This window comes from Mobula birostris, chromosome 4 (assembly GCF_030028105.1).
Source record: "Mobula birostris isolate sMobBir1 chromosome 4, sMobBir1.hap1, whole genome shotgun sequence".
NCBI lineage: Eukaryota > Metazoa > Chordata > Chondrichthyes > Myliobatiformes > Myliobatidae > Mobula > Mobula birostris.
Genome location: NC_092373.1, coordinates 42,754,342 through 42,781,286, shown reverse-complemented (window position 1 = coordinate 42,781,286; position 26,945 = coordinate 42,754,342). Strand labels below are relative to the sequence as shown.

The following is a 26,945-nucleotide window of genomic DNA, read 5'->3' as shown; positions in this document are numbered from 1 at the left end:
GACAATTTTGAATGAGATTGGCGGTGAGATCAGATGCACGGCAACTCTGGCAAGGTCTGCAAGACATTACTTCCTGCAAAGCGAAACCCAATATTATGAATGGCAGTGATGCTTCACTGCCAGATGAACTCAACGCCTTCTATGCCCGCTTTGAAAGGGAGAACACAAATACTGCTGTGAAGATCCCTGCTGCACCTGATGACCCTGTGATCTCCATCTCAGAGGCCGATGTTAGACTGTCTTTAAAGAGAGTGAACCCTCGCAAGGCAGAAGGTGTCAATGGAGTACCTGGTAAGGCTCTGAAAACCTATGCCAACCAACTAGCAAGAGTATTCAAGGACATTTTCAACCTCTCACTACTACGGTGTAAGTAGTTCCCACTTGCTTCAGAAAGGCATAATTATACCAATACCTATGAAGAATAATGTGGGCTGCCTTAATGACTATCACCCGGTAGCACTCACATCGACAGTGATGAAATGCTTTGAAAGGTTGGTTATGACTAGACTGAACATCTGCTTCAGCAAGGACCTGGACTCATTGTTATTTGCCTATCACCACAATAGGTCAATGGCAGACGCAATTTCAGTGGCTCTCCACGCGGCTTTAGACCACCGAGACAACACAAACACCTACATCAGGATGCAGTTCATCAACTATAGCTCAGCATTTAATACATAGAAACATAGAAAATATACTGCACAATACAGGCCCTTTGGCCCACAAAGCTGTGCCAAACATGTCCCTACCTTAGAACTACCTAGGCCCTCTATTTTTCTAAGCTCCATGTAGCCATCCAGGAGTCTCTTAAAAGACCCTATCGTTTCCGCCTCCACCACCACCACCGCTGGCAGACCATTCCACGTACTCACCACTCTCTGCGTAAAAAAACTTAGCCCTGACATCTCCTCTGTACCTACTTCCAAACACCTTAAAACTATGCCCTCTCGTGCTAGCCATTTCAGCTCTGGAGAAAAGCCTCTGACTATCCACACAATCAATGCCTCTCATTATCTTCTACACCTCTATAAGGTCACCTCTCATCTTCCGTCGCTCCAAGGAGAAAAGGCTGAGTTCACTCAACCTATTCTCATAAAGCATGCTACCCAATCCAGGCAATATCCTTGTAAATCTTCTCTGCACCCTTTCTATCGTTTCCACGTCCTTCCTATAGTGAGGCAACTAGAACTGAGCACAATACTCCAAGTGGGGTCTGACCAAGGTCCTATATAGCTGCAACATTACCTCTCGGCTCTTAAACTCAATCCCATGATTGATGAAGGCTAATGCACTGTATACCCTCTTAACCAGCGGTCCCCAACCACTGGGCCGCGGACCGGTACCGGGCCGCAGAGCATTTGCTACCGGGCCGCGAGGAACCTTTCCTCATTCCCTGTTACGCCCACTGTTAAGCTTGAACACACGCGAGGTCATTAACAGCGCGTCATCCATGTCAGTGCGGGAAGAAGATCAACTCCTCGAGCTTGCAAATGACGGTGGGCTGAAAAGTATGTTTGACATAACATCTCTACCGGCATTCTGGATCAAAGTCAAGGCTAAATATCCTGAGATAGCCACGAAAGCACTGAAAATGTTGCTTCCATTTCCAACATATCTCTGCAATGAATGCAACGAAAACTAAATTACGGAATAGACTGGACATAAGGAACCCCCTTCGAGTATCGCTGTCTCCCATCTCCCCTTGATAGGACCATCTTGTTGCAGGGAAACAAGCCCAGGGCTCCCACTGATTCAGCGATATTGGTGTGTTGCAATGATTTTATATGTTCATATGGGGAAAATATGTGCCGTGTGTTTAATATCCAAACATTACTTAAAACGTTATGATGCTATTGACTGATAAGTGACTTATATAACCATATTACAATTACAGCATGGAAATAGGCAATCTCGGCCCTTCTAGTCCGTGCCAAAAGCTACTCTCACCTAGTCCCACCGACCTGCACTCAGCCCATAACTCTCCATTCCTTTCCTGTCCATATACCTATCCAATTTTTCTTTAAATAATATCGAACCTGCCTCTACCACTTCTACTGGAAGTTCTTTCAACACTTACTTCAAGCTCCCCCTCCTCCCCTGATGATTGACTTATCACTATATTCATGCGAGGAAAATATGCGCTGTGTGTTTAATATTAAATTCGTTAGATAAACCCTTTTAGAAACGAAATTGAGTGTATTAGCCCCTTATTACCAATATTCCGGTCGTGATTAATGCCCCCCCCCCCCGGAACAGAAACACCAAAAACAATTTGCAGAGAATAATATCGGCAGGTACACACACATGCGCAGGTCACGCATGCGCACTGGTGCCTGCGCAAGGCTTCGCGGTCATTGTAGTCTTTCTCAGGGTAAACACAACGTATTTTTTGACTGCTACTCTTGTCCGTTGGCAACCCTAACCCCCCCCCCCCGGGTCGGCTGGTCTGCAAGAATATTGTCACTATTAAACCGGTCCACAGCGCAAAAAAGGTTGGGGACCCCTGTTCTTAACCACAGAGTCAACCTGCGTAGCAGCTTTGAGTGTCCTAAGGACTCAGACCCCAAGATCCCTCTGATCCTCCACACTGCCAAGAGTCTTACCATTAATACTATATTCTGCCATCATATTTGACCTACCAAAATGATCCACCTCACACTTATCTGGATTGACCTCCATCTGCCACTTCTCAGCCCAGTTTTTCATCCTATGAATGTCCCATTGTAACCTCTGACAGCCCTCCGCACTATCCACAACACTCCCAACCTTTGTGTCATCAGCAAATTTACTAACCCATCCATCCACTTCCTCATTCAGGTCATTTATAAAAATCACAATGAGTAGGGGTCCCAGAACAGATCCCTGAGGCACACCACTGGTCACCAACGTCCAGGCAGAATATGATCCATCTATAGCCACTCTGTTGGCAAACCAGTTCTGGATCCACAAAGCAATGTCCCCTTGGATCCCATGCCTCCTTACTTTCTCAATAAGCCTTACATGGGGTACCTTATCAAATGCCTTGCTAAAATCCATCTATGACTCTACCTTCATCAATGTGCTTAGTCACATCCTCAAAAAATTCATTCAGGCTCGCAAGGCATGACCTGCCTTTGACAAAGCCATGCTGACTGTTCTTAATCATATTATGCGTCTCCAGATGTTCATAAATCCTGCCTCTCAGGATCTTCTCCATCAACTTGCCAACCACTGAAGTAAGACTCACTGGCCTATGATTTCCTGGGCCATCCCTACCCCTTTCTTGAATAAGGGAACAATACTATCATTCCCACAATCCTGATTGAGAAGTTGCAGAACCTGGGCCTCTGTACCTCCCTCTGCAATTGGATCCTTGACTTCCTACTGGAAGACCACAGTCTGTGATGACTGGTGATAACATCTCCTCCTCGCTGACGATCAACACTGGTGCACCTCAGGGGTGTGTGCTTAGCCCACTGCTCTACTCTCTGTATACACATGACTGTGTGGCTAGGCATAGCTCAAATACCATCTATAAATTTGCTGACGATACAACCATTGTTGGTAGAAACTTGGGTGGTGACAAGAGGGTGTGATAGGCCAACTAGTGGAATGGTGCCGCGGCAATAGCCTGGCACTCAACGTCAGTAAAACGAAAGAGCTGATTGTGGACTTCAGGAAGGGTAAGACGAAGGAACACATACCAATCCCCATAGAGGGATCAGAAATGGAGAGAGTGAGCAGCTTCGAGTTCCTTGCTGTTGATCTCTGAGGATTTAACCTGGTCCCAACATATCGATGTATTATAAAGGAGGCAAGACAGCGGCTATACTTTATTCGGAGTTTGAAGAGATTTGGCATGTCAACAAATGCACTCAAAAACTTCTATAATTGTACCTTGGAGAGCATTCTGACAGGCTGCATCACTGGTATAGAGGGACTACTGCACAAGACTGAAAGAAGCTGCAGAAGGTTGTAAGTCTAGTCAGCTGCAGCTTGGGTATTAGCTTACAAAGATCCAGGATATCTTTAGGGAGTGGTATTTCAGAAAGGCAGAGTCCATTATTGAGGACCTTCAGCACCGAGGACATGCCCTTTTCTCACTGTTACCATCAGGTAGGAGGTACAGAAGCCTGAAGGCATACATTCAGCAATTCAGGAACAGCTTCTTCCCCTCTGCCATCCGATTCTTAAATGGACATTGAAGCTTTGGACACTAACTCACTTTTTTTAATATACAGTATTTCTGTTTTTGCACATTTTTTAATCTATTCAATATACATAATTGATTTACTTGTTTATTTATTATGTTTTTTTCTCTCTGCTAGACTATGTATTGCATTGAACTGCTGCTGCAAAGTTAACAAATTTCACATCAAATGCCAGTGATAATAAACCTGATTCTGATTCTATTACAGTGGAGTAAAGGGAATTACAGAGAAATGCGAGAGGAGCTGGCTAAAATTGATTGGAAGCAGACACTAGCAGGGATGATGGCGCAACAGCAATGGCTTGAGTTTCTGGGAACAATTCAGAAGGTGCAGGATAGACACAACCCAGAGAAGAAGTATTCTAAAGGGAGGATGAGGCAACCATAGCTGACAAGGGAATTCAAAAATATCATAAAAGCACAAGAGAGGGCATATAATATGGCAGAAATTAGTGGGGAAATAGTGGATTTAGAAACTTCTAAGAACCAACAGAAGGCAACTATAAAAGGGCATAAGGAGAGAAAAGACAAAATATGAAGGTAAGCTAGTCAATGTTATAAAAATGAATAGCAAAAGTTTTTACAGATAATTAAAGAGTAAAAGAGAGAGGCGAGAGTGGAGATTGGACCACTGGAAAATTATGCTTGAGAGGTATTAATGGGGGACAAAGAAATGGCGGCCATAATTAATAAGTATTTTGCATCTGTCTTCTCTGTGGAAGATGAAAGCAGTATGCCAGAAATTCGAGAGTGTCAAAGGGCAAAAGTGAATGTAGTTGCTATTTCTGAGGAGAAGATGATTGGGAAGCTGAAAGATCTGTGGGTAGATAAGTCACCTAGACCAGATGAACTACACCCCAGGGTTTTGAAAGAGGTAGCCAAAGAGATTATGGAGGCATTAGTAATGATCTTTTAAGAATCACTAGATAAGGGAACAGTTCCAGGGGACTGGGAAACTACAAATGTCACTCAATTCTTTAAGAAAGGAGGGAGGCAGGAAATTTTAGGCCAGTTAGCTTGAGAAAATGTGGTTGGGAAGATGTTGGAGTCCTTTATTAAGGATGAGGTTTTGTGTACTTGGAAGCACATGATAAAATTGGCCAAAGTTGGTATGGTTTCCTTAAGGGGAAATCTTGCTTGCCAAATCTGTTAGAATTCTTTGAGGAAATACCAGGCAGGATAGACAAAGGAGAGTCAATGAATGTTGTTTACTTGGATTTTCAGAAGGCCTTTGAGAAGATGCTGTACATGAGGTTGCTTTGCAAGATAAGAGCCCATGGTATTACAGAAAGATACTAGCATGGATAGAAGATTGGCTGACTAGCAGGGAGGCAAAGATTGGGAATAAAGTGGGGCCTTTTCTGGCTGGCTGCCAGTGACTAGTGGTGTTCCACAGGGGTCGATGTTGGGACTACTACTTTTCAAGTTACCTGTCAGTGACTTGGATGACGAAATTGATGGCTTTTTGGCCAAGTTTGTGGACAATACAAAGATAGGTGGAGGGACAGGTAGTGTTGAGGAAGCATGGAGTCTGCAGGAGGACACAAGCAGATTAGGATAAATGGCAAATGGAACATAATGTGGGGAAGGAAGGAATAAAGACATAGGCTATATTCTAAACCAGGAGAAAATTCAAAAATCAGAGGTGCAAAAGGACTTGTGTTTCCTCATGCAGGATTCCCTAAAGGTTAACTTGCAGGTTCAAACGGTAATAAGGGAAACAAATGCACTATTAGCATTTATTTCGAGATGACTGGAATATAAGAGCAAGGATGTAGTACTGAGGCTTAACAGGGCATTTGTCAGACTGCACATTCTGAGCAGTTTTGGGGCCAATCATGCACGTCCTCTCTAAAGCCATGCCACACAAATTTTAGTGCAACCAGTTTATGTGAGGCCTTCCAGCCCGGACGTGAAGGGCCATGTATGGAGTCAAAAACAGTCCACCTCTACTTTGCGTACACTATGGGGCGATGACAGTATAGTCAACCCCTATGTGTATGGCCTCAGTGACTGGCCGTGAGAGAACCAGCCCATTATTTTTCTCCGTGATATGTTGTATATCAGTTGTGAACTCTGATATGTAGACCAGCTGGCGTTGCTGCTATGGCAACCAAGAGTCTGATATTTTGGCTGTCACATGCACAAGGGGTTTGTGGTCAACAAATGCTGTGAAGTGACGACACTCTAGAAGAAAACGAAAGTAGTGAACAGCCAGATAGAGATGGAGAAGCTCATGGTCAAACATGCTGTGCTTCCTTTCAGGGGGTGACGGAGCTGCCGGCTGAAGAAGGCACGCGGCTGCCACACACCTCCGACCAACTATTTGTGCACAGCATAGTCTGAAGTGTCAGTAGTAATGGCTATCAGTGTGTTGGGGAGCGGATGCGTCAGTAGGGTTGTGTTGGAAAGAGCTTGTTTGGTGTCATCAAATGCGCTGGTCATGTCTGCTGACAGGACAAGCATGTGATTAGGGATATTGCCTTTAAGTGCACTATTCAGCACCTCGCAGAATGAAGCAGTGATAGAAATTCACCATGCCTAAAAGCTCCTATAGTTTTTTTAGTAGTGCAGGATGATGGGAAATCCATAATAGTGGCTACGTTTGATGGGAGGTGTTTTGCACCTTCTGTGGGGATGCGATGGCAAGAAAGTCAATGGTTGACAACCGAAACTGGCATTTAGCAGGGTTAGTAAACAACCTGTATTGGCTTAAGCACTTGAAAGTGTGTGGAGATAAGTGTTCGGATTTGGACACACTGGCGACAAGTATGTCATCCAAGTAAACAAAAAGAAAATCTAAGTCTTTTTATGCAGAGTCCATCAGCCGTTGGAAAGTCTGTACTGTGTTTTTCAGCCCAAACAGCATGTGTAGAAACTCAAAGAAACCAAACGGGGTTATCACAGCTATTTTGCGAATGTCCTCCAAGCACACAGGCACCTGATGCTGGCCCCTAACTAAGTCAACTTTGGAAAAAATTAACTTAACGATTAAACGTGCCAAGAAGTCTTGGATATGTGGTTCCAAGTAGCAATCAGAAGTGGTGACCTCCTTAGGCATTGGTAATCGCCACATGGGTGGCAACCATTATCGGAGTTAGGGTCCATAGGGAGAGGTGAAACCCAGGGGCAATTTGACCAGTGTACAATGCCAATTCCATGTTCGCAAACTCAGCCTTCGCGGTTGGCAGCTTTTCTGAATCCAGTCTACGCGTGCGGGCATGGACTGGGTGGCCAATTATAGGAATGTGGTGCTAGACCCCATGTTTTGTGTCTGTAGTGGAAAATATGGGGTTGGTGAGGTTTGGGAATTTACCAAGCAGTTGAGTAAACTCACATGCAGTGGTACATGCACTTGACAGAGTTGCTTTGTGGAACTTATTGGGGAGCAGGGTAAAGACCCAAAATCCTCGACGCCGACAAGCTGTCAGTTCTTAAGATCGTCTAATAGTCCTTGGACATACAGGAAATCTACACCAAGCAGAGGTGTAGCCACTTTAGCCAGGATGAAGTCCTATGTGTAACATTGTCCACTGAAGCAGAACGTCACCCGTCGTGTCCAGCGAGTCTCCATCCTGCTGCCTTTGGTGACCTCCATTGAGGTTTCGTCACTGTTTGCCTTCTCATCAATAGGCGATGCTAGCAGCACACTCACTTGAGCATGTGTGTCACACAGGAAACATGTTCTGAAAAGGTGTCCGTAATGAACATTAGACAACCCTGGCAGCTGGAACCCATGGTGTTCACAGACCTCTGATGTCCAAATGTGCTGGTACTGTCAAAGCTGCAAGGCGGTCAGCACTCCCTAGCGTTCATACAAAAGTAAGCATGGTAAACACACAGGCCTGATGTTGTCTTTTTCGGAGCCACAGGCGTTCTTATGTTGGGGACCTTGCTGTTGGGCTTATTGAGGTAGGGAAAGGAGAAAGAATTTTGCACTGCTGCCTGGCTAAGTGGAGACTATCAGCCATTACAGCAAGCTCCCTATAGTCTTTCATGGGTGCATTAGCAGGGCAATGTGAACTTGACCAGGCATTCACTGCATGAAGAGTTCATTAAAAATAAAACAAGAATGGTGATTTTCCAGGAGAGGCAGTATGTGATCCATTTGCTTAGCATCACCCAGGCCAGGCAAGGAGAGCAACTGTTTGCCACGCTCAGACTCTGATAGTCCAAAAGTCTGTAAAACATGAGTTTTCGGCAATTGGTAGGTGTTCTAGTAGACTCACCACTCTCGAAGCCATGGAATTAACTCTGGAGTCGTCCTGGAGCATCAGAATCACCAATGTAAGATTTTGCAAATGAAAATGGTGGAGGCATTTTATATTTGAGAAAAATCGTAACAACTCATTTATTGTGCTCCAAACACTGAACACAAACTGTGGTAAAAAAAAATATAATTATGTCATCATGTCAGACCAGCCTCTAAAAGCGAATCCTAACTTAATGTCGGGTGGTTGTGAATTATGTACATTTCCACCAATAACTTTACCCTACGCTTAAAGATCAGTTATCACTTTGGGTAGTTGTGGACTTAAATAATAGCTTTCTGAAGAAATGGAGTACTCTGTGGTGGAGAAAAGTGTTTGCTATTGAGACTCTTGTTAGATTACGTTTTTGTTTCTTTACTGTTGGACACAGTGCAGGAACAGAGTACTTGGAATGATGTTACTTGTCAGTTCAACTGCATGAGTACATTTTACAATTCTGATTTGGCAATAGCTTCAACTCATGAAAGCAGATATTTCCATAGTTTTGGATGTCCCTATTACATAGTATTGATAAGTTTATTCTATCTTTGGTGGGTTCATGTGAGAAGGTAATACAAGAAACGGTAGTTCAGTTTTATGAACAGACTAGTAATCCAAAGGCCTGGATTTTAAATTCAGGGAGTGTGAATTCAGAACTGCCATAACAATTTAAGGTTTTTAATTTATTTTCCAAAAATGCCAATCTGGAGATGAGAATCTACTATAAATAGGTAATCATGATTGTTGTAAAAATCCAACCAGTTAACTCATGGAACTGTATTGTATAAATTCCTTTTTCATCCTTAGAGATTTAAACAGCTAAAGGTGGTAATACACCTGACAATTAACCTCAATCTTTATTGTTGCCAAGTTTTCACTTTACGACTTCATATGTTGTGGTACATTCAGCCCTGTTTCTCACCCAAATATAAGGTAAATCTAACAAGAATTGTGAGTGTTGCTCACTCAATCGTATTCATGTTTCCTGAGCTGGAAGGTAGCCAAAGTTTCAGGAGTTTTGTTCATTTTAATTTTATTTTTGTTTCTTTTAACATTGCTTCTAGCATACGGTCTATTGGCCTTCATCAATTGTGGAATTTAATTTAGGAGCCAAGAGGTAATGTTGCAGCGAAATAGGACCCTGGTCAGACCCCACTTGGAGTACTGTGCACAGTTCTGGTCACCTCACTACTGGAAGGATGTGGAAACCATAGAAAGGGTGCAGAGGAGATTTACAAGGATGTTGCCTGGATTGGGGAGCATTCCCTATGAGAATAGGTTGAGTGAACTCGGACTTTTCTCCTTGGAGCGACAGAAGATGAGAGGTGACCTGATAGAGGTGTATAAGATGATGAGAGACATTGATCGTGTGGATAGTCAGAGGCTTTTTCCCAGGGCTGAAATGGCTGCCACAAGAGGGCACAGGCTTAAGGTGCTTGGGAGTAGGTACAGAGGAGATGTCAGGGGTAAGTTTTTTATGCAGAGAGTGGTGAGTGCGTGGAATGGGCTGCTGGCAACGGTGGTGCAGCCGGATACGATAGGGTCTTTTAAGAGACTTTTGGATAGGTACATGGAGCTTAGAAAAATAGAGAGCTTTGGGTAACCCTAGTAATTTCTACGGTAGGGACATGTTCGGCACAACTTTGTGGGCCGAATGGCCTGTATCGTGCTGTTGGTTTTCTGTGTTTCTATTTAACTTTACTTCATTTTTTGTGGCCCTTGGGCCACTGAACTGATTGCTGATACATTCAGCAGAAAGGAAGGGGAAGGCAGTTCGCAGTGGATCTTATACCATTTGGATTATACCTTCCTGAACTGATTTGCCTGTTGTATAGCTCTTAACTATTTATGTATTACAATCTAAATGCTTGAGATTCTGTGATCAGCCACAAAGCAATGGTGCTCACCACTGACTTCAAAATTATACAAAACATGGAAGATTCTTGGTTTGGATTTTCCCTTACCCCATGATTGTCACTGGTTAGTCATCAATTCAAGGAGGTCTCTGATGTTCAGCCCACATTAATGAGTAGTCAGTCACATTGGAGAATTGTTACACATAGAAAACAAGGAAGTGGAAAGTGCATTTTTAACAGACTCAAACATACTCCTACACAAAGTTAAAAGTTAAAACAAAAGTAAAACCTTAATTATCACAAACTTATAAAAAAAATTAAAATTATTTTAAATTTATTGGGGTTGAGAATAATGGAGGAGGAAATAACCACTGTGTCTACACTTATAATAGTAGTATTGTAGTGCTAGGGATGTTTTCAGGCCCTAATCATGTCTGTCTGTCTAGGTACCATATCCGATGCGGACCTTGGTGACCATGGTTTTCCATATAGATCTAGCCATCGTTTGTTGGATGACTTCCATTTCCTCGATGTGTAGCCATCTGGCTATGCTTTTGATGTACATAAGTCGAGGTCTTCCTCTAAGTTTGTTCCTCTAGGTTTGCTCCTCTCAATCTTTCCAGAGAGTATGAGTTTTTCTAGTTCATCTTTCTGCATGATGTGTCCTAGGAATCTGAGTTGTCTTTCTCTTATTGTTGGTATGAGTGATCGAACTGCTTGGGCTCTTCTGAGAACTTCTTCATTTGATGTGTGTGTAGTCCATGATATTTTTAACATTCTCCTGTAGAACCATAATTCAGCTGCTTCTATTCTCTATTCCATTGCTGGAGAAATGGTCCAGCATTCACTTCCGTAAGTCAGGATAGAATAAATGTAGTACTGCAGTATTCTGTTTTTAGTGTACATGCTCATCTTTCTGTCTGTTAATATGGTCTTCATTTTTTGGAAAGCTTCTTTCGCCATTGCTATTCTGATCATGACATCAAAAAATTATTTACCACCTCATTTAAACAAAGAATAATGTTATTGTGATTTTTGTACAGCAAGTACATTTCAATATGCCTTGTTCTGCTTAGTTCACTCGTTTCTAAAAATTATTTTTGAGAAGTTACTAAACAGTGCTTCCTGTAAAGTAAAATAGTTAATCTCTGACAACAACATAGGTTTATACGTTTCACTGCCCAAGTATGTGTTTCAGAATTTGCTGTGATTTTCACTAGTCCTCTGCGCTATAATATTCAGTGAGGCGGAGTGCCTTGGATCTTGAGCTTGGAATTAGCTTGTCTGCAGTCCATTCACAGACTTCCATGTCTGCTTGCATGGAATCACAAGACCTCAAGTTAATTATCTGTATCTCAATCTTTGTTTACAATGCATCAGTTATTTGAAGTCTTATCATTAATTACAGCCTTTTCTGTATTATGCATCCAACACGTCCCATGATCCTCTCATATCCCTTTTGCCAATCAACTGTCCAGCTCTTGGCTCCATCCCTCCCCCTCCTGTCTTCTCCTATCATTTCGGATCTCCCCCTCCCCGTCCCACTTTCAAATCTCTTACTAGCTCTTCTTTCAGTTAGTCCTGACGAAGGGTCTTGGCCCGAAACGTCAACTTTACCTCTTCCTAGGGATGCTGCCTGGCCTGCTGCGTTCACCAGCAACTTTTATGTGTGTTGCTTGAAATTCCAGCAGATTTCCTCGTGCTTACATTTGCATTCAAATGGCTTGGGACTTAAATAGGTCCGTGAGACCATTAGACATGGAACAGAATTGGGCTATTTGGCCCATCGAGTCCACTCTACCATCCAGTCATGGTTGATTTTTTTTTATCCCTCTCAACCCCATTCTGATGTCTTCTTCCTGTAACCTTTGACACCTGTAACCTTTATTAATCAAGAACTTATCACCTCCACTTTAAAAATACCCAACGACTTGGCCTGCACGGCCATCTGTGACAATGAATCTCACAGATTCACCAGTCTGCTTACATGGATGTGTGCTCACACACACACGAGAATCAGCCTATACCACTCTTGTCCATTTTTTCTCTCAGCTCCATGGCAATCTTTTGTGCAGCAGTTCCATCCAGAAGCATCTGGTTTACAAAGTTTATGCTCTGAATTACTGTCAATATATAAGAATTATGTTTGTACATTTGTCCTGTGGAGTTGGTATTGATTTGCTCGCATACCCCAGAGATGTGTAGTATGGTTGGTTAATTGGCCACTAATTGGTTGGAGGATAGTGGGGAGTTTGTGGGTGGGATTTTTGGGAAAGTAGGGAGGATAAAATGGGATTAGTCCTGAATTGATGTAGAATAGGCCGTTGAAGATCAGTGTAAGTTCACCGGGCTGATGGAACCGTTGCTATGTTATATAACTAAGGCAATCGACCAAATGGTTCCAGATGTCTTTGCTTTGAAAAACACATGGCTTGTATATAATTTCAAACCTACTTTTAAGTAAGATATTGAAGTCAAGTGTTTTCATTTTTGCAGAAAAGTGTGATAAATTTGTTAAATTCAAAGAGTGAGATCGTCCGACAGTATACAGCACGACTAATCAATGGTTTTGCCTCGCTATCACATGGTAAATCTTTTTTAATCATATAAAATTTTACTTGAATTTTGAAAAATTTCTGTTCAGTTTTTTTGCTGTTCTACAAACAAGACAGTAACATTAGTGATGTTGTTGACTAGTTCCTTTTAACTTTATCTTGTGTCTGTCAGGCCGAACATATTTGGCTCAGAACATGGTATTACTGAAGATACTGGAAAAAACACTAGAGACTGAGGAGGAGGATTCCATAACTAGAGAAAATGTATTAGGGGCTCTGCAGAAACTTAGCCTCAGGTAATGACAATGTGTATTAATACAGTGTAACAATGCAGATTCAAAATCCAAAGGATTTAGAACCAATAAATTATTTTTTTGAAATGAACAAAACTTGGTTTATGAGGGAGGTTTTAAGAAAGACTGTTAAAGAAAGGTAAAGAAGTTTACATATTTAGGGGGTCAACTCTGTGGAATGCAGGATCTAACGAGTAAAGGCATTAAGGAACATTGCAATATCAACCACTTTCTTGAAATGCAACCACCCCCACCTCCTGAAACCAGGATGTTGCCTGTATTGCAGTAAATGAGCAAAACTGTGGTCAAAGACAGGTTTTAAGTGATGTTTTATTGGAGAAAAAATTAGCATGTTTAACATGTTTAGTGAGAAAATTTGGAGTTTAGACATTGGACAGCTGAAGGCAGGCTCCAGTGGTTTGACCATCAAGATTGGAGATGATCAAGAAAATAGAATTGGAATTTCCTTTTGTATTTAGACCATATTTGTTTGTAAAGTACTGATTACTGCTGGGTAGTTTAAACCAGGTAAATAAGTTAGATGTGCAGTAAGAATAAGACTATTGCAGTGTTTTCATAAACACAAGAATCTCTGCAGATGCTGGGAATAACAAAGTAACTGACACAAAATGCTGGAGGAACTCAGCAGATTGGGCAGCATTCAAGGAAATAAACTAAAAGTCGACATTTCAGGCTGAGACTCTTCTTCAGGTCATGAAGAAACGTTTTGGCCTAAAACATTGACTGTTTGTTCATTTCCATGGATGCTGCCTGACCTGCTGAGTTCCTCCATAATTTTGTGTGTGTTATAATGTTTTCATTACTGTTTTGGTTATTTTCCCTTGAAATAAAAATTTTGCCACTGAGATTGTACTTGTAAAATTTTGCAACATCGCTATAAAGATGCTTTTCCTTTTAAGACGAAAACTACAATCAGCTATGATTAGAGATGACATTATTTTCTGGCTGACAAGAGTTCTAGAGGATTCTGATTCTTTGTCGGATTACACTTTGGAATACTCTGTTGCGTTGTTCATGAACCTCTGCCTTCGGACCCAAGGTAACCACCATGATATGGTAATGAGCTTTCCTAGCAACTAACTGTAATTAAAAACTACTCATTAAACAGGGCTGTCGTCGTCATTGTATAATAAAAGATGTAAGAAAAATAGTTTTGAGTGAACCAGGCATAGCAAAATAATGACCCTGTTAATGAAGTACTGAGAATTGATTCTGCTATACTTAGACTACAATGAAAAAACTTCTCTATAAGTTATGCAAATATTTTGTTTCTAAATTCACCTTTTCACTAGCCATTTGTCATTATAACTTTCAAAGTGCTTTATAAGATCCATTTTATGATGAAAGGTCTCTCTCCTGAAAGGCTAACTCTGATTCTCTTTCCATGAACGGGCCTGACCTACTGAATATTTTCAGCTTTCTCCATTTTTATACAAAATACGATGTTCCATGTTTCAGGATCTCTAATAAGGAACTAAGCTGATAGTCAGCTGAATTGGTTAACATCAATATCTGGAGATTTAGGTTCATCACACAAAGAATTGGACTCAGTTAAAGAATCTAGCCAGATCTTTTAAGCACCAAATTTTGATATTTTGATATTTATTCATACTGATTCTTGTGGTAACTCATTTTGTGTGAACCTAGCTGCAAGGGTTATGGAGTTAAAATACACCCAAAAGGGTGGTAACAGGTCTGATTGGCAGACTGATTTTACAAATCTTGGTTGTGAAAAGGTGTAGGAATTTAGAGGCCAAACATGTGTATCCTGTTCACTTTGTTTATTTTCTTCCAGGCTTTAGCTCAGACTAAGTAATGTAGTCAGGAAGAGCAACAAGACTTTATGTTGGCAACCAGTTTGCAATTTCATTTCCAGTTGATTTTCTACTCAAAATGGTGGAAGACAACTCCAAAATTCAGATAACTTTAGTTTTAGAAGACCATTTTAAAAGCAAACCATCATTAGTTTTATAGATTCTGAAATTATTTTATCCTTTTGATTATTTGGCAATATTTTTTCTCTATGACATAAATGAAATTAAATACCAAAATATACATTTAACACAGGCTATAATATCAATAGAGGTGTGATTGGACAACCTGGTTACTTAGTTACTATTGAAATATTACTTATAAGTATTTCCATATTTTAACCAGCTGAAGTCTGAAGGAAACTTTTTCTACTACTTTTCAGGTAAACGGAAATGTGTAGAAGATGGCAAACGAGTATTGAAGGTGTTGTCTGATCTTTTGGGTCATGATAATTATGAGGTAATATAACTTTTGTTTGTTTGTTGCTGTTCCTAGCCGTATTTCGTCAGTAGATGCCACCAAACTGTAGATTTCACCAAATGTCAATTATTAATGTTTAAAGCTGCCTTCATTTTTAGATTTCTTTTTCATTGTAAATCTGCCTTAAGATCACATGAAGTTTTGTTAATTATACATGCTAGCAAGCTTATCCATGCACCTATACCTCACCGCATTTGTGCATATGAATAAACTCGACAACCCTGAAGTTGTCAATTAGTTATGAAAAAAATTGTTTTCCATGCTTTGTAAACCATGGCCTGATTTACTGATTGCCATCTCCTTCTTTTAGATAAGGCCATATGTGAATGGGGCCTTGTACAGCATTCTTGCCATCCCTTCATTACGTGAGGAGGCAAAAGCAATGGTAAGTACCTTAAGAGGGAGTGGGCAGAAAAATTATTTTTTTTTATGATGATTTGTTTTGATTTCATTGTGCATTTTTTCTAAAACATTTTTTAGGGTATGGAAGAAATTCTACGGTGTTTTATTAAAGAGGGGAATTCAGAGATGAACAGACAACTTGAATTTATTATAAAGCAACTGAATTCAGGTTAGTATACCAAAGAAGGTGTACAGATTACTTCCTTTGCTCTAGTACATCTGATAATCAGTAGTATACAGATTTGGATAGCACAGACAGTCCCTGGTTGGTTAGGGATTATATTCCTGAGAATTGTCATTTATACAGAGAACTGGCATTTATACAAAACATAGAAAACCTACAACACAATACAGGCCCTTCAGCCCACAAAGCTGTGTCCTTACTATAGAAATTACCCAGGGTTACCCATAACCCTCTATTTTTCTGAGCTCCATGTACCTGTCCAGGAGTCTCTTAAAAGACCTTATCGTATCTGCCTCCACCACTGCCACCGGCAGCACATTCCACGCACTCACCACTCTCTGTTTAAAAAACTTACCCCTGACATCTCCTCTGTACCTGCTTCCAAACACCTTAAAACTGTGTCCTCTCGTGCTAGCCATTTCAGCCCTGGGAAAAAGCCTCTGACTATCCACATGATCAATGCCTCTCAGTATCTTGTACACCTCTATCAAGTCACCTCTCATCCTCCATCGCTCCAAGGAGAAAAGGCCGAGTTCACTCAACCTGTTCTCATAGGGAATGCTCCCCAATCCGGGCAACATCCTTGTAAATCTCCTCTGCACCCTTTCTATGGTTTCAACATCCTTCCTACAGTGAGGCGACCAGAACTGAGCACTGTACTCCAAGTGGGGTCTGACCAGCATCCTATATAGCTGTAACATTGCCTCTCTGCTCCCAAACTCAATCCCATAATTGATGAAGGCCAATGCACCCTATGCCGCCTTAACCACAGAGTCAACCTGCACAGCAGCTTTGAGTGTCCTATGGACTCAGACCCCAAGGTCCCTCTGATCCTCCACACTGTCAAGAGTCTGACCATTAATACTATATTCTGTTATCATATTTGACCTACCAAAATGAACCACCTCACATTTATCTGGGTTGAACTCCATCTGCCACTTCTCAGCCCAGTTTTGCATCCTATCAATGTCCCGCTGTACCCTCTGACGGCCCTCCACACTATTCACAACACCTCCAACCTTTGTGTCATCAGCAAATTTACGAAAACTATCCCTCCACATCCTCATCCAAGTCATTTATATAAATCACGAAGAGTAGGGGTCCCAGAACAGATCTCTGAGCCACACCACTGGTGACCAATCTCCATGCAGAATATGAACCGTCTACAACCACTCTTTGCCTTCTGTGAGCAAGCCATTTCTGGATCCACAAAACAATGTCCCTTTGGATCCTTGGATCCCATGCCTCCTTACTTTCTCATTTTCATTTTTAAATCTTTTTATTAATTATTATTGAAAATAGACAACAAAAAATACATTAAAATAATCAAGTCAATGTATCAGTATGTATAATAAGAGTCAAACTATTAACCAAGCTAAACAGTATATCAATAATAATAGTAATATAATAAACAAAATGTTAAAACTTTTTTTTGGAAAAAAGGAAGAAGGAAAAAAGAACCCCTGCAAACTAAAGCAAAAAAAAACCCCTGCTAACAAAAAAAAGAGAGAAAAAAAACCCATTTGGAGCACAAACTTGGAGCTATACACCATACAAGCTTCCATAAAAGAAAGACATCAATCTGCCAACCAAATCCATTTACCCAAGAATCAGAAGGGGCCATCTTAATTAACTCAAATCAAATGATAGTAGCAGGCAAAAGAGCCCCACCTTTTCTCAAAGTCAAATCGAGGATCAAAAGTTCAACTTCTGATTTTTTCCAAACTAAGACATAGCATCACCTGAGAGAACTATTGTATCAAAGTGGGAGCAGAAGCATCTTTCCATTTTAATAAAATAGCCCTTCTAGCCAATAACGTAACAAATGCAATTACATGTTGGTCTGATGTAGAAATACCGTGAATATATTGAGGAATTATACCAAACAAAACTAACAATTTATTAGGTTGTAAATTAATTTTTAAAGCTTTAGAAATTATAGAAAAAATAAATTCCAAAACTGTTTCAATACAGAACACGGCCAAAACATATGTGTCAATATAGCTATCTCAGTTTTACATCTATCACACTGACTATTAACGTTAGGAAATATTTTAGACAGTCTCTCCTTTGTCAAATAATAACGATGTACAATTTTAAATTGAATTAGAGAATGACTGGCGCAAATCGAAGGAGAGTTAACCAACTTCAAAATTGGCAACCAATCCTCTGTTATCAAGATCATGTTAAGCTCTCTTTCCCAATTTTACTTAATCTTAAATAGAGAATAATTATCCTGTTGTAATAGTAAATTATAAATTTTCCCAATAAAACATTTCACTAAAGAGTTCATTTTTAAAATAATGTCTAAAGGGTTAGAATCTTGTATAGAAAATTACTTAAATATTCTTGTAAAAAATGTCTGACCTGAAGATATTGCAAAAAGTGTGAGTGTGAAAGAGTATCTAGTTACTAATTTCTCAAAGGACATCAATGGGCCTTCTTGAAACAGATCCATAAAGGAATAACAAGCAACACACATCAAAGTTGCTGGTGAACGCAGCAGGCCAGGAAGCAGGACTTCCTGACGAAGGGTCTCGGCCTGAAACGTCGACTGTACCTCTTCTTAGAGATGCTGCCTGGCCTGCTGCGTTCACCAGCAACTTTGATGTGTGTTGCTTGAATTTCCAGCATCTGCAGTATTCCTGTTGTTTGCATAAAGGAATAAATTCCTTTATTCCTCCAAAAAGAAAAGGTAGGATCACTAAATGAAGGTTTAAATAAATAGTTTCGATAAATTAAACTAAGGAGGTTAAATTTTACTAAGATTAAAAAACTTACGAAACTGGTACCAAATTCGTAATGACTGCTTAATCATTGGATTTATATTTAAAATAGAAATTTTGGCTAGTTGTACAAGTAAAGAAGCTCCTAATAACGAACTTAAGTAAAGTTATTTCACAGCTTTCAATTCTAGATCAACCCATGGTGGTAGTTCATTTTTATCAGTTCAATATAACCAAGAACACGCATAGTGTATATTCACCGCCCAATAATATATTCTTAAATTAGGCAAAGCAAGACCTCCACCTCTTTTTAGTTTTTGTAAATGACATTTTCCAATTCTTGGTCTTTTATTATTCCTTACTTTCTCAATAAGCCTCGCATGGGGTACCTTGTCAAATGCCTTGCTGAAATCCATAAACACTACATCTATTGCTCTACCTTCATCAATGTGTTTAGTCACATCCTCAAAAAATTCAATCAGGCTCGTAAGGCACAACCTGCCTTTCGCAAAGCCCTGCTGACTATTCCTAATCATATTATGCCTCTCCAAATGTTCGTAAATCCTGCCTCTCAGGATCTTCTTCATCAACTTACCAACCACTGAGTTAAGACTCACTGGTCTATAATTTCCTGGGCTACCTCTACTCCCTTTCTTGAATAATGGAACATCTGCAACCCTCCAATCCTCTGGAACCTCTCCCGTCCCCATTGATGATGCAGAGGTCATCGCCAGAGGCTCAGCAATCTCCTCCCTCACCTTTCACAGTAGCCTGGGGTACATCTCATCCGGTCCTCCTGACTTATCCAACTTGATGCTTTCCAAAAGCTCCAGCACATCCTCTTTCTTAATATCTACATGCTTAAGCTTTTCAGTCCGTTGCAAGTCATCACTACAATCGCCAAGATCCTTTTCCATAGTGAGTACTGAAGCAAAGTACTCACTAGTTACCTCTGCTATCTCCTGTGGTTCCATACACACTTTTCCACTTTCGCAATTGATTGGTCCTATTCTCTCACGTCTTATCCTCTTGCCCTTCACATACTTGTAGAATGCTTTGCGGTTTTCTTTAATCCTGTCTGCCAAGGACTTCTCATGGCCCCTTCTGGCTCTCCTAATTTCTTTCTTAAGCTCCTTCCTGCTAGCTTTGTAATCTTCTAGATTTCTATCATTACCTAGTTTTTTGAACCTTTCGTAAACTCTTCTTTTCTTCTTGACTAGATTGCTTTTGTACACCACGGTTCCTGTACCCAACCATCTTTTCCCTGCCTCATTGGAACATACCTATGCAGAACTTCACGCAAATGTCCCCTGAACATTTGCCACATTTCTTCTGTACATTTCCCTGAGAACATCTGTTCCCAATTTATGCTTCCAATTTCCTGCCTGATAGCCTCATATTTCCCCTTACTCCAATTAAATACTTTCCTAACTTGTCTGTTCCTATCCCTCTCCAATGCTATAGTAAAGGAGATAGAATTGCGATCACTATCTTCAAAATGCTCTTCCACTGAGAGATCTGATACCTGACCAGGTTCACTTCCCAATACCAGATCAAGTATGGCTCTCCTCTTGTAGGCTTATACAAGTCAGAACTGAACACTTACAATGAGGGTAAATTAACGTGACCATTTATTTATTGTCTTCCCCTGTGTAGTTACAATGGTACAAAATCAGAATTTCCTGCATCCAATGGCTAGTTGTGATGGCCTTTAAGTAGCAATGGATGTTCCATTGTTTAATAAGGTGTTTTAAAATTGTCACTTCTCAGTTTTCAAAGCAATTGTTTTATGTGGACTCTTGCTGTGAGCTAGCAGGTTTATTCTTAGAACATAGATCATAAAACATTACAGCACAGTACAGGCCCTTCAGCCCACAATATTGTGCCAATCTTTTAACCTACTCTAAGATCAATTTAACCTTCTATCCTTACAAAATCTTTCATTTTTCTAACATTGTACTGATGTAAGAGTTTCTTAAATTCCTCTGATGTATCTGCCTCTACCACCACCCCTGGCAGGGTGTTCTACACACCCACCAGGCAATATATCTGTTTGATTCCTGCAGGGAGGTAACATGCAAAGTTCATTTTTGAAGATTGATTGTCTTTTGAATTAACTAGCTACTAGCTCTCTTCCATAACTCCTGAAGATGCTTGCATTTCTATAACTAACTTTCATGTTTTGGAAATGCTTTAAACATTTTAGGGAGAATTTGCATAAAGTCAAATTTCTGTAAGGAATATCTTCCTTCATTTGTGTACATTGGCAATCTGTTCAATTCAATTTCTCAGAATGACAGCAAACATGAAAAGGAATCCAGAAATACACTGTAGGCATATGAACAGGAAAGGTCATAAAGAGAGCTTTTGACACATTGGCCTTCATAAATCAAAGTATTGAGTACACAAGTTGAGATGTTGTGTTGAAGTTGTATAAGATATTGATGAAGCCAAATTTGGAGTATTGTGTGCAGTTCTGGTCACCTACCTACAGGAAAGGTGTCAATAAAATTGAAAGAATACAGCGAAAAATACTGGGACTTGAGTTATAGGGAAATGTTGAAAACTTTATTCCCTGGAGTATAGGAGAATGAGGGGAGATTTGATAGAGGTATGCAAAATTATGAGAAGTACAAAAAGTAATGGAATCAGCCCAATTCATCATGGGTAAAGCCCTTCCCACCATTGAGCACAACTACATGGAGAGTTGTCAAAAGACCCCTGTCATCAAGGACCCCCACCATCCAGGCCATGCTCTCTTCTCACTGCTGCCATCAGGAAGATGGTACAGGAGCCTCAGGACTCACACCACCAGGTTCAGGAAAAGCTATTACCCTCAACCTTCAAGCTCTTGAACCAGAGAGGATAACATCATTCAGAGTCACTCAGTCCCAACACTAAACTGCTCCCACAACCTCTGGACTCACATTCAAGGATCCCATCTCATGTTCTAGATATTTATTGCTTATTTATTTATTATTAAAATTATTTTTCTTTATGTAGTATTTGCCCAGTTTGTCGTATTTTGCACATTGGTTGTTTGTCTTTATGCACTGTCCTCTTTTGTGTTTCTTTGTATTTATTGTGCATGCTTGCAAGTAAATCTCAGGGTTGTATATGATGACAAATGTACTTTAATAATAAATTTACTTTGAGCTTTAAACCTTTAGAACTTTGAGATTTGGTGTATGCAAGTAGGTTTTTTCCACTGAGGTTGGGTGAGACTAGAACTAGCGGTCATAGGTTAGGGTGGGTATATCTTAAGCACACGGATGGGAGGGCTGTGGTTCAGGTGAGGGTCATTGGGACTAGACAGAATAATAACAATGCTGCATGGACTTGATGGACCCGGGACTGTTTCTGTGCTGGAGTGCTCTATAACTCCATGACTCTAAGCGTTTTTACCAAAATGATTACAAGCACCAGGAACTTCATATATGGAGATAGACTCAAGACACTTGAAATGGAGGAGGTGAAGAGGGATCTGATGAAGCTATTTTAAAATTATGAACAGTGTAGACAAAGGGAATCAGAAGACAAAGAACAGAGTTGATTATAAGAACCAAAAATGGTATGAAGAAGCTTTTTTAAACACAGCAACTGGTTAGTGCCTGAATATGTCTTTTAGTAATAGTAGAAGAAGCAGATTAAATTCAGAAGAAAAGAATTTTCAGGTACCAATTGATTGGACCAAGTAATGTGTTTCCATGTTGTAACTAGTCTTTGATTCTGTGATCTGGCAGAGGAGATGCTTGAAGATTCAGATTCCGATGATGAAGGGGAAGATGATGATGAAGTAAGTGCCATTTTCATTGGAAATTAATAAAAATAGAGAACTCCGACTTTTTTAAAATTAGTACACCCTATCCTCGTTATATGCAGGGGATACATTCCTCGATGTCGACACATAATGTCAAATCGCATAATGTGAATAATTATTTAAATGGAGGAAATAGGGATGCGTTCCAGAGGGCTTCCTAAATATGTTTTATCTGTAATTTATTCACATTTTCATACCAATACGACGCAAAAGCAGTACTACAAGACAACATTTGTATTATATTTAATCAATTTAAGGTAATATTCAATGTAATAAATCATAGAAAGTTAACATCCTCAGGTGTACAGTACTCACCAACAGTGGCAGGTGTGTTCGCTCTGGGAGATGAGTGGTTGTTGTGTTGGACAGCTTTACATGGATAAGATGGATGGTTGTGGTCGTCAGGATCATAACAAGCACAGCAAGGAGCGAAGGAAGACTCACAGAACTCTTAGAACTGCCGGCAGCAGAAGATGACACTGATTTGAAGAAATTGGTGAGGGTTGTTTGCTTGGCAGCATTTTGTTTTTCAGCATAAATTTGCTTGTAGGGAAGAAGAGTTGATGGCAGAGAATGACTGAAATGCTGACCCCGTTCTAGACTTGGGTCCATGTCCATTGCCATTTGTACCAAGTGTTCCAACTTCCACCATTTCCTCACCGTTGGTAAACTCCCGAGATTTTCAAAATCGTCTGTTGCTTGCAGCATCTGAGAGATAGTTTGCCGTAAAAAAAAAAATATGTACACCTTGAATGTGGACTACACCTTGGTTGAGTGGTTGAATCAACGATATTGTGTTGGGTGGCAGGAAACGCACTGTTATGTTAAGATGAATGCTGTCGAAATGTTTAGGATGGGCTAGCACATTATCAAGCAACAAAAGAACTTTAAAGGCAAGATTCTGTCCCAGCAGTAACGTCCCAGAGCTGTGTTACCTTCAGCTGATGCCGCGCTGTTTATAATTTCCAACTTTTTTCCAAGTGTTAAAGCAGTTCTCTGCTGCTCGGCTGATGGCCCAGGACATGACATCGGACACTTAGGAGGCATAGTTAAATGTTTCAAGCACAAAATCACTGCATCGTAGGTAAAAGTTTAAGAGCACAAAAGTTTAAGAGCACAAGATCGCGCATCCACACCTTGCCAAAACCAATGCAAGACTGGCGGAAGTGAAATTGTGAGGAGCGCGCACCTGACTTGTACTGGCGGGAAAGCAGTGCTCCTTGCATAACTGTGAGTTTTGGATGCATATAAGGAGACGTTGGTAGATATAGGTTCCTCACATAACTGTGAATCCACATTGTCTGAAGACGCAGATAACGAGGATAGGGTGAACTGACTTTAAACATCCTATTGCAGCCTGCATAGATTTTCAGTTGTCAAAATGTTTATATGCATATAAACATTATATAATACATAAAATTACTTTTCAACTATTGTGATGATGGCTGGTTCTTCTCTTGCGAAGATCAGGGGGATAGAAGGGTCCTCATGAGTGATGGCAAGATTGTTTGTGACTGTAGAGGCAATTCTGGATCTGCAGACTCTGAAAGCAGTATGGACACGGAGCAGCTGGAATGCAGGCACTTGGGTAGTAGCATCCTTCCTGCGTTTTCAGCAGTCACTGTTCTGGATTCCTCAAAATTCTTTGCTGCTATGTAGATCAGCATTCTCCAATGATCTCTGATCTCTGTCACAAGCCAGCTGTTGCCACTCGTTGACCTCGATATTTGCCTGAGAGAGCTGCTGCTTAAGGTGGTCTTTGTACCTCTTGCACGGGACACCGTGATCTCTCTTGCCCTGAGAGAGTTCTCCGTTGAGTACAGTACTGCTTTCGGTAACCTGGAGTTGTCCATGAGAGACATGTGGCCTGACCAGCAGAGCCCCTTGAGCAGCAAAGTGGCTTCAGTGCTTGGAGGTTGAGTCTCCTCCAGGACCTGGTCATTGGAGACACGATCCTGCCAGCTGATACCCATGATGGAGCGGAGGCAGCACTGATGGAAGTGCTCGAGCAACCGGATTTGCTTGCGGTACAAGACAGACCCAGGCTTCAGAGCCATGTAGCAGCATTAAATCTTGGAAAATATTGCAAGGCTAGGAGAAGCAGATGTGAATTTATTATTAATATTGAGCTACCAGCACTCACTGACTGTGGAATTTTGTCTGCTGGGTCCCCTTCACAGTGAGAACTCAAAACCCAGACGTATCAATAAAGTTTCCGCATTTTGTTATCGTGGGATCATGTTGGTGCCATTTAAAATTCATTTTTTATATATAAAAGATCTCCAGTTTGAAGGTCTCGGCCCGAAACGTCGACTGTACCTCTTCCTAGAGATGCTGCCTGGCCTGCTGTGTTCACCAGCAACTTTGATGTGTGTTGCTCCAGTTTGATCATACAGGTTTAAAATCATGATAAAGTATGTTTTAACCTAATTGATATTTTTTCAGCACTTTGGATGTCACTGTCGAGGCTTCAACGAAAGGAGGCTTCAGTCAGAGAAAGCAAAGGAAAGAAAAGCTCAAGGTTAAGTTTTTTGCCTTCCTTTCTTTATATCTGCTCAGCTAGGACAGTAGAGATGCCAGGCAGGATAGTGAAATGCTCCTTTTGTGGAATTTGAGAAGGCAGAGAATTTGGGCATACAGTGTCCGTGATGACTACAACTGCAAGAAGTGCATCTAGCAGCAGCTTCTAACGCTCTGCATTAAGGAGTTGGAGCTGGAAATGGATAAACTCCGGATCATTTAAGAGGCTGAGAGGATTGTAAATTTAGTCAGCTCCATCTTGGGTACCAGCCTACAAAGTACCCAGGACATCTTCAAGGAGCGGTGGCTCAGAAAGGCAGCATCCATTATTAAGGACCTCCAGCACCCAGGGAACGCCCTTTTCTCACTGTTACCATCAGGTAGGAGGTACAGAAGCCTGAAGGCACACACTCAGCGATTCAGGAAGAGCTTCTTTCCCTCTGCCATCCGATTCCTAAATGGACATTGAACCCTTGGACAGTACTTCACTTTTTAAATATATATTATTTCTGGGTTTTTTTTTGCTCGATTTTTAATCTATTCAATATACGTATACTATAATTGATTTACTTGTATTTAATATTATTATTATTTTTTTCTCTCTCTCTTCTAGATTATGTATTGCATTGAACTGCTGGTGCTAAGTTTACAAATTTCACATCACATGCCGGGGATAATCAACCCTATTCTGATTTATTTTATCCCTTAGAAGTTGCTGTTTTTAACTTGTGTAATTAGGAAAGAAGCATGAAAATATGGACAACATGGTTTATTTATGTAATTTATTAAAACAGGATGATCCTGATGCAATGGAAGCTGACTTGGACAAGGCTGAAATATTAAAACCTCAACCTGGAGAGCTATCAGGAGAAAAGCTACTGACGGCTGAGTACCTTGGGGTGGGTGTTCATTATCAGACATCTGGAAGCACTGTAAGTTAAATACTGAAGATTACTATGAAATATGTAGGTAATTTTAAAATCAATAAAAATACTTAAAAGATAGGAAACCTTGTATTTCTGTGGTAGCTTTCATGACCTTTGGATATTGGAAAGGATTTTACACTTGGTGATGTACTTTTGATATAGGGTTAGTGTTGCAAGTCAAGAAAAGCAGTGAGTATCCTTGTCCAGTAGGGTCCCAGAAAGGTAACGACCAGATAGATCATCTACCTTAGTTGTATTGATTGTTTAACTGACTAGATATAGACCACCCTGCGACCCTTTCTCGTTTGTCCTAGAAAAATTATATAATATTTGATATTTCAAAGTTTAAAGGAGAGATTTATTCAAATTATTTAAACTGTTATGTGGAACGAAGTATAGCTGTAGGATTATTTCTGCCATTTGAGAATGGCCTGGTTACAATCAGAAGTCTAGGCCAGGCTTTTCATGAGCATAGGAAATTCTACTAACAAGATTGAAATTTGGAACTCCCTTCAAAAAACATTTGATATAGGTTAACGGTTAATTTCCATCAAAGCATACAGCACAGAAATGGGCCTTTTCAGCCCTCTTCATCTTTGCTGACTGTGATGCCAATCTTTGCTAATTCCATTTGCCTGTATTTTTCTAGACCTCTCAAATCAGAGTATTTGTTTAAAGCCTTTTAAACTTGTAAATTAATCTACTTCCATTTTCTCCTGTGGCTACTAGTGAGAATATTCGCCATGCTTAGTGAAAACCTACCTTTTAAATCCTCTTTATATTTCTGTCCTTTTACTTTAAACCGATGCCATGTCATTCCCTGTCTGAGGAAAAATATTAATGTCACATGTACCAAGTTGCAGTTTCAAGTTCTGATTATCTATCGTCCCTATGCTCCTCATAATTTTGGA

At 40.5% G+C, this 26,945-nt stretch overlaps 1 protein-coding gene across 11 annotated transcripts in view; it reads left to right on the top strand.

Annotated features, from left to right (window-relative positions):
- Positions 1–26,945, top strand: part of armc9 (armadillo repeat containing 9) — a 146,407-nt gene that overhangs the window by 86,724 nt on the left and 32,738 nt on the right. For 9 of the 11 annotated variants that reach the window (XR_011885669.1, XR_011885670.1, XM_072255268.1 and 6 more), the window contains 8 exons: positions 12,792–12,882; positions 13,023–13,146; positions 14,064–14,203; positions 15,359–15,435; positions 15,767–15,841; positions 15,937–16,027; positions 22,512–22,564; positions 25,903–26,040. Coding sequence is in view for 9 of the 11 variants with exons in the window: in XM_072255268.1 (XP_072111369.1) it covers positions 12,792–12,882; positions 13,023–13,146; positions 14,064–14,203; positions 15,359–15,435; positions 15,767–15,841; positions 15,937–16,027; positions 22,512–22,564; positions 25,903–26,040 (789 nt within the window). In the remaining 2 variants the exon portion in view is untranslated. The remainder of the gene's footprint in view (positions 1–12,791; positions 12,883–13,022; positions 13,147–14,063; positions 14,204–15,358; positions 15,436–15,766; positions 15,842–15,936; positions 16,028–22,511; positions 22,565–25,902; positions 26,041–26,945) is intronic. The other 2 variants (XM_072255269.1, XM_072255266.1) reach the window with 1 other exon arrangement.